Raw genomic sequence first — 14,017 nt, forward strand, 5'->3', positions numbered from 1 at the left:
GGTGCTGGACCCTGGATGTACCTTCCAAAAAGTGGGGTTGAAGGTACAGCCCTCCTCATAGCCTCTCCTTGGTGATCCCCTGGGTTCTGCTCTGCTGCTGCTGCTGGGAATTGCAGACTGGCTGCACATGGATGTGGCTTGATCTAGAAACTGCGCACCAAGAATTGAGCAGGCAGATACCCTCAGGGCCCAAGATGATGTGTGCATTTGGTTCCTCATTGCATCATACACCGCTTCCAATCTCTGCTCTTCCAAACACCATGTCTGGCTGTGGTGGAACAGTAGAATCCTCAATGACATTTACTAAAAGGATAGGGAATCTTCTCTACTCCTGGGAATGATAAGACAGCCACACTGACTGTTATAAATTGGTGCAAAGCTACACTATGCTTGTCGGATAGTGTGTGATAGAGACAGACTGGAGCAGTGGCTGTCTGCAGGGTAGGGACTAAGTGGTGGAGCTGGGGATGGGAAGACCTGTAGTATTTTGTCTGTTAATCAAAGAACAGGATTGTAGAGTGATGAGTAGGAAACATGCTGAATGGGGCTTGATGTTACCAGTTTATCCATCTGTTTCAATTTGGCCGGGCTTTTAAATCCAGTCCCACAGGAGGCTAAGCAATGTCATGTAGGCTCATTCAACAACCTTACCTATTGTCCAGGTTGAAATTCAGATCTCCTATCTGGGTATGGGCGCAGGGTGCCAGGCACTGTCAGAGATGTATGCAAATGTGCCTGTGGTTGTTTTTTTTTTTTGTTTTTGTTTTGTGGGGCTTGAACTCTGGGCCTGGGTGATGTCCCTCAGCTCCTTCAGCTCAAGGCTAACGCACTACCACTTGAGCCATAGCTCCACTTCCAGTTTTTCTGGTGGCTAATTGGAGATGAGTCTTACTGACTTTCTTGCCCGGGCTGGCTTTGAACCACGGTCCTGAGTAACTAGGATTATAGGTGTGAGCCACCTACCAACACCCAGTGCCTGTGTTTTATTTTACTTTGACAGAAGAAACTTAAAGACAAGTTGACCTCCTCACATCAATTAATAATTTAAAATAAGAGCACATTTATAACAGACAGCTGTTTTCCTGTGGATGCTTCTGAATACCGTGTGGGTCTAGTGCCCAGTGACATCACTCTCCTGCTATCCCAGATAAGGGAGCATGGTCCAAATGGGGCGGCACCTCTTAAGGGTTTTAAGTCTTTGTGATCTGCAGAAAGGAGATGTTCCATCTGTGCCCACAGAAGTGATAGATATCATCCCATTCTGTGCGGTGATGAGTGGCCTTAGGCATTGTGGGTCCTAGGAGAGTTTGCAAAAGAAAAATAAGATTTACTTTGTTTCCTGTACAAATAGGAAGGGAAGTGAAAACCCTGCGGAAGAGCCTGGAATTGACGGATAGGCACTCAGCCTTGTACAGCATCTCTGTGATGTCTTTTCAACATCCTGTTTTAGAAGTACTGAAAAGCATTTAGCCCTCAAATGAAAAGGCTTCGTTGTTTATTCCTGTTTTCTGTGGGGTGGGGCTGGGGCTGAGGGAGTTGGTCTGTATTTAACCTTCAGGGGTCAGAAGACTGGATCTGACAATAAACGATTTCTAACAGTAAGGAAAGTGGAAATTCTGACTTCACATTGGCAGTAAAGAGCCTCTTTCATGAGGCTGTGCTGTGGACCTTTATCCCAGGGTGGCACCACTTCCACTGGCTGATGCGTGCCCAGGGCGTTGTCCTGATAGGAAGAAGGCCCTAGTCTATGCATTTGTATTTGTGTATATGTAAATAAGATGACAGCACTGGGGAGGGGGCCCTCTTTTCTCGAAATAAAAAATTTAATTAAAAATCCTTTTTAAATGACAAAGGTCATTAATCCAAGTGTTGGTCATTACTGCACTTAGAAGCTGAGAGTTCCCCCATGACCCAAACCCAAAGTTCGGAGAGAAACAAGGCCCTTTCCAAGGCCTCAGCAGCAGTAGCCCTGAGGGCCACACCTGTGGCTTCCTATCGTGGCTGAGTGCTCCCACTAGGAGGGGCTGACCCATCATCCCCCAGAAAGGCACCCGGCCCTGACTGGGGGCCTGGGGCACTTGGAGGTAACCATTTGTTAGAAGAGAAAAGAGGGGGGTAGGCATTCCAGGGGACTCTCTGCTGTTCCATACATTTGGTTCTCAAATGAGAGCTGCACTGGCTTTGATAAGCTGACTCCTGAGCTCCATCATGTGCTCTTTATGCTCCCCTCAGACTAGGGTCTGCTCCTTTCCTTCTTGGTCTGTTATTAGTTTCTACGTGCTGTTCAGGAAAGCATTTTGTTCAAAATGGAAAAGACTACAGCTTCTACTGCTTTTGACGTGATGGTAGAGGCTGCCAGCTCCCCGCCCTGGGCCTCACCTGGCTGGGGGGGGAGGGGCGGGGGGCACGACACTCCTCAACCTCCTGCGCCCAGGCTTGTGTGCACAGGGCAGTGCCAGCAGTTCTTTAGAAACCAATGGGGTCTTCCCAGTATGTATCTGTTTTGATCCTAATTACTTGCACTTAAATCTGTTTACGGCATATTAAAGGAGAGATCTAGCCGTGACACTGTAATGATACAGTGGCCTTAGCAAAAGTGTTAACATTGCTTACATCTTACTATTGTCCCCAGATGGACTACAACACAGTGTCTCCCTTTTTCAAAGGCAAGGCAACCAGGGGCACTGCGAGGCTTTTCACAGTGCACAGGTCTCGTCCACGTATGGCTGGTATAGTGGAAACACATGGCAGGCTACCCGCCCAAGGCAGTTGACAGGGCTTTGTGGCACTGGGTGGTCTCAGAAACAAACAGGGAAGCACCTTGTGAGGAACATGCCTCAAGCTTGGAGACAGCTCTGCCCACAGCTGCCCTTGCCTTTGGTGGGTCTGCCTCCAGTCCCGTACAACCCTGGCTGGAGTCCATCCCATCCCCAGGGTCTAGATTTTCAGGGGCATCTGGAAAACTCACACAGGCAAATCTTTAATAGAGGAACAGCATCTCCTTTCCAGCACGCGTAGTTATGAGCTATGTGCATGCAGATAGACAAACAGCAGGAACTTTGCAGGTCAAGGGTTTCTGCTTGAGCTGCTCTCTGAAATGCCAGAAGGGGTGCTTTTCCCCTTGGGAATTTTGAGAGCAGCATCTATCCCCTTACCACAGCACCGAACCAAATGGACTTAGAGGAAATCCAGTGGTCTATGCTGGCAGAAGGCACACCACCACCGGTCGGGTTCTGACTCACCTGTCCTGCTTCACATTCACCTTTTACTTTGCAGAACCATGTTGAAACTAGCAAAACACCTAACTGAAACCTGTGTTTTGCCCCAAAAGCCATGTTAACAGCCCTCCTTAGGAAGGTGATGCTTTTAAAAATAAGTTAAACGAAATTGAATCTATAGCTGAGAATGTTGGTGGTGCTGGGGTTCTTCATCAAACTTACCAGGCCAGGGAACGTAGCAGTTAATGAACTTAGCATATTTTCCCTCTCGTTTCTTAAGGTTCGCCACCGGTGGTGTGAGCTCGTTATTAAGCACAAGTACAGCAAAGCATACAAACATGTGGAGAGATTCCTTCAGGAGGACCAGGTGAGTTCTGACTTTCAACAGGAGAAGAGGGGTCTTTAAACGCCACTCTCTGCCTCCCTACTGGTGCCCTTTGCACACAGTTCTTGACATCTCTTACAGAACAAGTAGTTTAGAAAGGTTTTGAAGGACTGCTAGGTACTCCTTGAACTTTTGAGCTGATCTGATTTTTTGAGCTCTCAGTAGCCCTTGAAAGCAGTGGGTTTTAAGCAGTGGAAGCTGGTTATGGACCACTAAATACATAAACAAGTGAAGCGAGTGCCAGCATCTCAGACCAAGGTCAGAGCGCAGCAGCGCCCTGGTGAAGTTCCTGGTTTTCAGTTCAGTGGACCTAATAGAAAGCACGGGGGTGGGCCTGGGAGAGCCCAGCTGGCTGGACTGGTCTGGGTCAGATCTTTACCTGCCTGGACAGGCCCAGCCCTCTGTGCTTATTCTCTGCTCTTTGAGGAAGCCACTGCCTTCCTAGGAGCCCACAGGAATGCACTGGGTGATGTTCTTCATGGCCTCTGACATCACAGTGCACATCTGGGCTGCCACTCAGGACGCCCCCCCACCTGCCCTCCCCACATCTGCCTCATGTTCCTGGGGCCTATGCCTCTGGCTGAACTGGATGCCAAGGCTCAGGGCTGATGGGATGGAGCTGCTTTCAGTGGGTGGAGGGTAGGGGTGGGGCAAACAAAAGGACTTTTGAGGTCTTAGGACGGGGGCGGTTACTGAAGGGCTGGTTATTCCCACAAAGGAAAATGGAAGACTGCAGCAGCTGAAATGTCACATTTGCACAGAGGAGCAAGAAGGGTTTAGAAAAGCAGAGAGGAGCACAAGGGCAGACAGAAACAGCTTTAGGCCTCCAGAAGACCACAATTCATCATGGTCTTCCTCATCACCATGCCTCAGCTTTTGGAGGACATCACTTTTTGCGTCCCTGATTGCTGGAGTTTTTAATCTTATGCTTGCCCCAAATCCTTTTGACTTGTTCCAGTAGAATATAATCCTTGAGATGATGGAAACAAAACAGGCAAAATCAAAAGAGTATATTGGCCATGACACTTATTGGCTGTAAAAGGTTGGAAATGTGCAGATGTGAACCTTTGTAGCCTTGTGCTCGGAACACTTACAGGCCAGTGTGTGCAGCACTTGAAGCTGGGGGTGGTGGGAAGGTGGTCAGACCGCGCCTGGGTACCACCATGTGAGGAGGTCTCCATTGGGCCTACAGATGGACAGAATGCATGGTTCTCATACCAGCTGTTCTTGGGACTCTCTCCCGATGGGAGTCCCACGTGTGGCAGGAAGCATGTTTCCATGGTGCGTGTTACATCATCACCGACCGTGGGAATGCCCCCTCATCATTCCGGCACACTTGAAATCACAAGACTTTTGACAGAATTTTAGCTAAGAATTTCTTAGGGTTTTGATGAAAGAGACAGTGATTGAAAACTGCAGGTCCCAGAAGTTCAGCTGCCCAGCAGTCTTTTTTGTGTCTTTGTACATTGTAGACCAGCATGCTGTGTGAGATCGCACAGGCTGTGCTCGGCACACATGCAAACCTACGCCCCTTGCCTGTTGCTCTCTTACCTCTGCCCTGCAGGCCATGGGCGTGTACCTCTATGGGGAGCTGATGGTGAGCGAGAATGCCCAACAGCAGCAGCTCGCGCACAGGTGCTTTGCGCTGACCAAGGAGCAGATGGACAGATCCTCAGCACAAGTGGTGGCGGAAATGCTGTTCTAAAGAGGTGATTTTCTCCTTTCCATCACTCAGGTCTAACCATGTAACTTCTCTTAGGAGCCACACAAATTCTAAACCACATGGTGTAACCTAAGCCTCCAGGCAGCACAGAGCAGCACCCCTCTCAGGGGTGTGGCCTTGGAGAGCAGGTGAGGGCAGGGCTGGAGCTGCTCACTGTGGGAGCAGCAGGGTCTCCCTGAAGCAGAGCAGCTCAGCATTTTTGGCCATCTTGGGTTTTCCAATTTGTGGGGACAAAAATTGTGAGAACCTTGAGCATGGGGGAAGAGGCGGAGAAAGAACCCAGCAGAAGCAGTGGCCCAGGTGTTGGGACACACATGGGTGTCCAGGGCTGCTCCAGACACATCCCTCTGATAGCGACGTGTAACACTGAGGTTACTCCTGACCAAGTGAGGCCAGCAGCTTGTCTCCCCACCCCCCACATACACACCCAGTTAGACCTGTGATTTGATGACCGGTCCCATTTTCTACCTTATTTTGGAGAATTTCTCCCTGACTTACACACTGGAAAATCCCAGACTGTTTAAAATGCTTCTTGTTTGCTGTGCCTGGATTTGACCTGCTAGATTTACTCCAAGCAGTTATTAAATGTCCATTTCCATACTATTAAGTAATTAAGCAGTTAAAAATAGATTTGGAAGTAGAATGGTAAGATTAATAGGTGTGTTTTTCCCTTTAAAGAATCATCACTTCTGTGCTTTCTCAATTTCTTTCAAAGTTGAATATATGCCTAATTTTGAGCATTCTTGAACATTTTTCATAGTTATATATGTAGCTCTCTAAAATGAAATTTTAATATTCACACTTGTGTTGATATTCTTAACCTGTTATTGGACATCTGGTTCATGTCTAATGTTTTCTAAAAACCCATTCTGTCTAACACATTTATCTTATTTACTGGAAGAACTCTGATCTGAAGGAAAAAGGGGCTTTATGGCATGCGGTCCTGTTTCCCAGAAGAGTCTGGGCCCATGTTTGGTAGGAAGCAAATGGACAGCCTGCAGCAAGATCGCCGCGTACAGACAGCCCCCGATGTCATACTAGCCAAACAGTTGAAGCTGGCTCATCACCAGCACCTTATAGAAACTTTTAAATGATGTCTCTTTTGAGACTTAAATTCACTGAGAGTGTTAATGCATGAATACCTACACTAAGACTCAGAAGGTCACATAGCTATTGTGACTCCTCACTGTGATTGATTGACTGATTGATTTTTTGCCCTGAAGCAGGCAAAGGAGCCATTCTGGTCTTACGTATGCATGCCACTTCCTTGACTCCTCTCTGAACTCACCCTGCCCCTCTGGTTAACTGCAGGGGTGACAGCAGCCACAGCTACCTGTGATAAGTGGGGACTAGGGCTGCACCTGAGTCACCCCCAGCAGGATATCCTTTCCATGGTCTAAAAGGCCCAGAGAACCTCTGAGCCATTTAGAATCTGTGCAATGAGAAGAGATTGTGTCCCTATGGTTAAATGCAATATCCTGGGCAAAGATAGCCTCTCTTGGATATATCTGTCACAGGTCCTTCTCCTGCCTGTTCAGTTTCACTGGTGTGTTTTTGGTGCCAGTACTTTAGAGCTTCAAGCTCTTGCTTGGGTTTTACCATTCACTGCTGGCACTCTACCACTAGAGCCATACCTCCTGTTCCAGCTTTTAGCTAGTTAACTGTACATAAGAATCTCATAGATTTGTCTTCCTGGTTTGGCCTTGAACACAGTCTTCAGATCTCAGCCTCCTGAGTACTTAGAATTACAGGCACAAGCTTCACTGAATTTGTATGGTCTTCTGAGTCTTCTTTATGTAAAAAGAGGATAGCTCTAGATGATCAACAGACAGCATTGGCTTGCTGGTGGAGCAGGCTTGCAGGTGGAGTTGGCACCACCAAGGAAGCTGGTGTATGCGAATAGGAGTGGCAAGGCACAGCCTGATCTCAAGTGCTCTGGCTGCTTGGGTTCCTGGCATGCTGATTTGTGAATTAAGATTAAAATCACATTGCCAGGGATTACCACGCAACCATGATCCTGGCTGCTCCTCCAGAAACCATAGTTCTTTCTCTGCAGTTTGAAGAACATATGCATCTTTTAGTTCTTTGGAAACAAGAAATCAGCGCCTTTGGAAGATGTTCACCGGCCCTTTAATTAGACCCAGCGATGACCTCTCTAACAAGGTGCAGAGCTTAGCTGATTGGTGAACAGTGATTGATTTCCGCTTTGTTCACAGTGGCTAAGTTCTGCACCTGAAGAGAAGGTGAGATGGGGACAGTTAAGTTGGAGGCACTGGGGCAAAGGCCACTAAGTGGTCACGGAGCCTGATCCTGGAGGACAAGAGACCAGCCTGACCAAAGGATGCACTGTCTCCCATCAAGAACACAGCAGTGTACCAACCACTCTTAGCAGAAACATAAATCCAATAATGAGACATCTATCTGAAGTTGCAAGACTGATTATAAAAAACAAACCAAATGCATCACAAAGCCGCGTCTCGGTCTGTGTTGTGAGCAGGGTTTCTGTTGTCCCTTCTTGGGCGGGGGTCACCTCTCTTGTATTTGCAGTCTAGGTCTGTGTGTCTCTGCAGTCACTGTGGACGACGCGGAACCGGCTCCCAGCTCAGCGCCGCGTCTCCGGGCTGTCGATTGGACCCGTCCTCCGGTGCCTACTGAGCTGATATCAGTTCTCATTTCACACACTGGCTCAGTTCAGCAGGAACAGGAGTCGAGCCCTTGAGCAAAAAGCCTGTCTGTAAGTGCCCGAGGCTCGCAGGATGGGACTCCCCCACACAAGATGACAGGCCGGAACATCAAGCACTAGACCTGGCGGCAGCGGCGGCACTCATCTGTATGTGCTTCTGTATGTGGTTTGGGGATCTGTGGAATCATACAACTAATGCCCCAAAGATTTAACTTCCCTTTTATTATTAAAGGCAGAACGTAGTTAGTGCTGAAGCTTGGTATTTGCCCACAAGAGGCAAGGCCTGCCTTGCGTGGAGATTGAGCCTCTGAAAGCAGAGTGGATGCAGCTGTGAGGCGAATGTGTGTCTTGTAACCCGCTGGGCTTCAGAGCCATGTATCAGCCATGGTTTCACTGTAAACCCTGTGTCTGCGGTTGAGATGTGGTCCAGGTCTCGTCCTTGTCTTCTATCTCTAACGTGGAGAGCACAGGCCCACAAAGGCACTCGTTACAAGAATTCCTCAGTTGGGACTGGGTAATAAATTTTATTGCCGTTTCCTTTGCAGGGAAGATCACAGTGAGATTGTCTTTCATACATCTCCTCCTAGTCCTGGTGAGAAAGGATTGCACTGACCCTGGATATCAAAGGAAGGACTACGTGGCTGCTAAAGCCATCAGCCCACAGCAGTGTTTGTGTCTTGGGCTTCTCTTTCCCAGAGCCTGGGCTCAGCTGGGCAGATAGAAAAGGTGGATGGATCCTCATAAACACAGTCTCCGACCCAGAAGCTGCCTGGCCACCCTTGCTTTCTGTCCTTGAGATGCTGAGTCTTCTCTGGAGCTCTGCTGTGGCCATTCATACAAACAGCAGACTGAGAACGTGCTGATGACTGCAGGTCCCTCCAGCCTGCGGCTGCTCCTGCATGTTTGTGATTTCCAGAAAGGGCCACAACTACTGGATCCTCAGAACAGTGACCACTGAGACCTGCTGCAAGGTTTCCAGAAGGATTTATCTAGACTGATATGTACAACATTCGATGTCTTCCAAACTTTTGATACACTTTTGTAAAAGTGCTAGTCAGGAGCCTGAGATGTTAATAAAATGTAGTGGATTTGTTTAAAATTTGTTTGGTTCTCAATGTGCTACCACTTATAACCAAAACCGTGTAAGAAAGGCTTCTCCATATGCCTGTCTTCCTTCCCACCTCACTGCTTTTGGCAGCTTCCAAGGCAATGCAAATATTCTCAAAAGCTGGAATTTAGTTGTTCAGGTGGTATGCAGATCGCAACATGCTGGGCACACTGAGACCCCACAGGGAGCCTCTGTTGACGCCACTGTTTTTGCCACACAAATACTGATGTTTACAAGGAAAGACAGAAGCCACTAAGGAAGTTTGCTAGTACTACCCAGAGAGGAGGAGGATGAGGACATGTACAGGTGCAGGCACACATTCAGATGAGGCAGCGCAAACCCAGAACAGCACGGGTCTTCTGGTGCTTGGCTGGGCTTGGTGTGGTCTGGCTTCTTGAGGGACAATCTATTAGAAGCCCTGCTGAGGAGGGCTTGTTCTTCAGTCTTTTACTTTACTGCACCTGAGACTGTGGTTGTGGAAAGTCCGTAGGGATTTGCTCTTTCCTGTTGCATGTGCTTCATATGACACCATATCAGTATCAGTAAAGAAACAAAATGTGTTAACTGTGTTGGAGTAAATGCCGACTAAATGCTGACTTGGCTCCAGGTTCTTCTGAGTACATCGGGCTTTCCTAGAGGTGGGCAGCAGCCCTTGGGAACATGGACCACAGAGTCCTGCAAGCACCTACTGGTGTACCTCCAACAAATGTGGGTGACCCAGCGGCTCATGGGTTGGTTTGGTCTTGTCTTTCCAAAAAGTGAAAGGTTTCTCTTTTGGAAAGCAAAACAGCTGCTGAATAGGTGGCAGTTTTCGGACTGCCCATCCCATTGTTCTCTTAGTCAGATTCCGTGTTTGCTTTGACTCCCTGGACTCCAGCTGGTGGGCTGTGCTGTCCGTCAGTAGCTCTGGCTGAGGCCCTGTGGGCAGCGCTGGCTCCAGACATGGGAGTCCTGTACTGGAGATCAGGCAGGAAACAGGAAAGCAGCCCAGGCTGCCATGCCAGGCAGCAGCATCCCATCATGCCATAACTCTACCTAGTTACCCCATGCACCTGGGGCTCAGCTGACTACCAGAATGGGTTCTCCTTGCTTGCTTCCCTTCGAGCTTCTTCTAAGAAGAGCCAAAGGGAGCCATGGCTAGGGCTGACAGAGACCTCACCATTCAAAAATAGCACCTACTAGCACTCCTCACTTTAAAATGATACACCTGACAGAGACAAAGAGCACAGCATTGGGTGCTACAGATCCAGTGGGGTTTGAGAGCAAAAGCATGATACCTTGGTCCAAGTAGGCGTTCTGTGTCAGACTAAATGATGTTGAAAGATCTGGTGAGACAAATGCGTCCAGCACCCCACACTCCTGCTGTAGGGCCTAGACAGACTAGGCTTTCTGCCAAATCACATTCTAAGTTACAGGCAGGATTTGAACTGGATCTATACATCAGGGTGATCCAGTGGCTCTCAGAACTTTCAGAGGCCGCCTTGTCCTTGACCTGAACAGCAGGACTTAGGAGCCTGCTTTAACACTCCACTTTAACTCACTGGTAGTCCTGGATCAGGCCTGCTTTGGAACTTGGAAACTTGAGTGAGCCACACACATCACCATGGAGGTACAGATGTGTCTGTGGTGGAGTCAGGGACAACTATCTACTTAGCCTGTTTCTATGCCACCTTCTACCCTCACCTTAGCCTCTCCTCTGGAGGAACCCAGGGAGGAACCCCTGTTGTCTCTCTGTCCTCATTCTGCCACACTTAGTTAAGCAGATGTGAGGCGGGGGGGGGGGGGGGGGAATGATAGGAACAAACTTCTTACCACCAAGGCGATGGCTCTGCCGGGCAGAGGAGCCCAAGACACCTTGCAGGATACCATCAGCTCCTGCCTGGGGCTCTGTTCACCGTGAGGACCCCAGACGCTGTCATCTCTAGGAGGAGCTGGTAGTTCCTGACCCACTTGGGTAAAGGGGCGGTTTTGCTCTTCCTCAGGTTCCCACAGGGCTGGGTGGGGCTGACTATGGCCATGCCGGCAGTGGTGCTCGCACCTTGTGGCCCGTAGCAGCCTGGAACCATGGTGCCACCTGTCCTGAGCAGCCATGAGGCACACAACCCTTAGTGTTTTCACTCAGGTGTAAGCCGTGTTTCTGAGAATGCTCATGCCCTTTAAGTTAATTGCAGTTTTCCTCCTATAAAGCAAGGGGCTGTGGCTGGGCCAGCCCTTCCCGGCAAAGGCCACTGGAAATGCAAATACTCCTCCTGCCCCATCTGAGCTGCCCATTCTCTGGAGCAAGTCAGCCTGCCAGCACTGGCATCCCTCCTCCCACTGTGACTGGAAATCGGCATTCTCTCTGGATTCTAGCATGGAGGAAAACACTTTGCTCATCTGTAGCCAGGCGTGGGCTGAGTCCTACTCAGATCTGTGGGAAGCAAAGCAGGGCTCCCCCATATGGGGCAGAAGTAGCAGTGACCCCCACCCTGTGTTGTCTTTTTTCATAGCCTGGCCTGGGGAAGCAACTGTGTCCAGGAGCCTCGGGGTCAGTCACTCTGGAAGCCCACCCATGCTTGTGTTTCTCCATGCTGGCTGCAGGCTTTGGGCAGTAGCCCGGGAAAGTGCTAAGAATTGTGGGCTCTAGGCAGGAAGTGAGGGGTGATATTGAGGGGAAAAATACAGGAGACATCGTAGTTCCTCATCTCGGCCTCTGCTGCGGAATTAAAGAATTTTAAAGTATTTAACGGAGTGGCCCCGAGGAGGGTCGGCTGATACACTGAGTTTGTGGCAGGAATCACCCAGGCAGTGCCAGGCAGATCCACCCCAGAAAGGAACAGCCTGTCCCTGTGGTGAATTCACACAGTGGGGTGCTTCAGCCCGGGGCCTTGGCAGGCCCACAACTGGGGTGGCAAGGTCTGCCACACCTATTTCTAAGGAAGAGAGACTGGGTGCAGCCATTAGGGTGCAGTGGTGGTGGGACTGGTAGTACCTTGGAACACTCCCCAGGGCACATCTGGCTGAGCCATCTCAGGTGCTCTCTGGAGGAAGGAGCCACACCAGGAATGACATGGTGACACCTGGAAGGCAGAAGGGCCTAGGGCCTGAGGTTGGGGAGAGACTGGAGGGGAGTTGTAAAGGCTCTGTGGACTTCCCAGGGACCAGGCCCAGTGAGGGCATGAACCCTTCATGCTCCAGGCCACTGCCCCATGCAGGACAATTGACCTCAGCCCTCCCTGGCTGGGTGGAGGTTTACAAGGTGGGAGGGAGGAGAGGCCTCCCTGGACTATTCAAGAGCAAGGTTTTATGGATCTTTTCCCACCCTTTGTTGCTGTCTGGGAGACTGATCGCCTAATAAGACATTCCTGTTCCTGTCCTATAACCAGAAATGTGTGAAAAAGGGAGGCAAGCAGCCAGATGTGGTAGGCGGAAGGAGGCCGCCATAAAAACACGAATGCTCCCAGGATTCGCTGGCTGCCACGGCATCTGTGGGACACTGGCAGTCCTCTCACACCAAAGCCACGGAAAGACCAAGAGGAGCCCACTGCCGGGCATGGGGGCTGGGACAGAGACCTCACTACCTGTTTTTTCTATGGTGATGAGGGCAGAACCTCAGAGCTGGTGTCATGGAGACAAACATGGTCAAGGTGTGTGGTGTGCACATGTGCTCAGGTGGGTTGGGTACAAAGCCAAGCACAGAAACACAAAGACCCCTGATCATTTCCATCTCCTCCAGACTGCTCACAAAACCCAAGTCTGGTCACTGTAGTTTGAGAGAAAGCAAGTTGGGAATTTGGCTTCTTATCCCCAAGGACTTAGAGGGGTGCCCACCAGGGCAAGTGCTTTGGAGACAAGGGTCTCTGTGCCTGGACTAGGCCGACCCAGTGTCTGGCTGCACAGTGTCAAGCAGCCATTGACAGGAAGAGAACCCAGGGTGACTATGGGCTCTCAGGGAGAAACTCTCTTATCCCCCCCCCACCCCCCCCCCCACACACCTGGAACAAACAGGGCCCAGATTCTTCCCAGCTGCAAGGGAATGCTAGCACTGCCTCTACCACAGCTCACCTGCCACTTTGGGACACAGGAGACAGAATGTGCTCCATCCACTTCTGCTTTGTCTCAGCCTTGTGGATAGCACCTGCTGGTCAGCCAGCCCAGGGCCTGTGATGCGGTAGGTGAGGGGCTGTGACTGCTTGTGATTGGATTCTGACAGCACTGTCAAGAATCCAGAATTCAGGAACATTCTTTTCCATCCTAACAGTCCTCACTTATCCCCAAAGGCCTGACAGGCTTCTGAAAGCACACATGTGATGGACCGAGGTGGACATCCATGGCAGACTCAGCAAAGCAGTAAGACTCCTCGCAGTTTCAGGCTGACATAATGTGTTCTTCATAGGATGCCTCGGGTCTCCACTTCTGATGCCAGCATTTGAGTCTGGAGACTCTGACAGCAGTGTATGTGAGAGGGGGGAGCCAGACACTCAAGAATGGTGGATGAGTAGAAGGTAGGAGTCTGCTCTGGTGTCTTCTAGGGCAGCGGGAAAATGCATTTATGTTGAGTTGTAGGCAGAGAGTGAAAGGGGAAGGAACTGTAATCTCACCATGTTTTCAGTTTTGACAGTGTAGCTGGTGGTCTCAGAACACCTGGGCACAGAGGAGTCTGTGTCTGATGATTAGTGAGCACAGAGGGTGGACAGATGGCAGAGGAAGCCCTGGGAAGTTGATCATGGCTCACCAATTTCTCCAGCCTTAGAGCTCAAGAAGCCAAAGTCCTCGGCGTGCATGTCAGGACACATGGATCTGGCCATATGGAGGATCATCTTTTCCTAGAAGATTTTTTGTCCAGGATTAGAATGGAATTCCTGGGAATAAGCAATGAAAGTGCCACCATTGCTGACTACAACACAGGGAACACAGAGGC

The 14,017-nt window shown here is 49.8% G+C and overlaps 1 protein-coding gene across 7 annotated transcripts in view; it reads left to right on the top strand.

Annotated features, from left to right (window-relative positions):
- The window catches only part of LOC125339685 (aminopeptidase O (putative)), a 348,038-nt gene extending 338,900 nt beyond the window's left edge, over nt 1-9,138 (top strand). For all 7 annotated transcript variants that reach the window (XM_048330939.1, XM_048330957.1, XM_048330970.1 and 4 more), the window contains 3 exons: nt 3,499-3,585; nt 5,168-5,312; nt 8,555-9,138. In XM_048330939.1, the coding sequence (XP_048186896.1) occupies nt 3,499-3,585; nt 5,168-5,308 (228 nt within the window). In that variant the 3' untranslated portion in view covers nt 5,309-5,312; nt 8,555-9,138. The remainder of the gene's footprint in view (nt 1-3,498; nt 3,586-5,167; nt 5,313-8,554) is intronic.
- The last annotated feature ends 4,879 nt before the right edge of the window (nt 9,139-14,017 follow it).

The sequence above is a fragment of the Perognathus longimembris genome, chromosome 1, assembly GCF_023159225.1.
Source record: "Perognathus longimembris pacificus isolate PPM17 chromosome 1, ASM2315922v1, whole genome shotgun sequence".
Taxonomy (NCBI): Eukaryota; Metazoa; Chordata; class Mammalia; order Rodentia; family Heteromyidae; genus Perognathus; species Perognathus longimembris.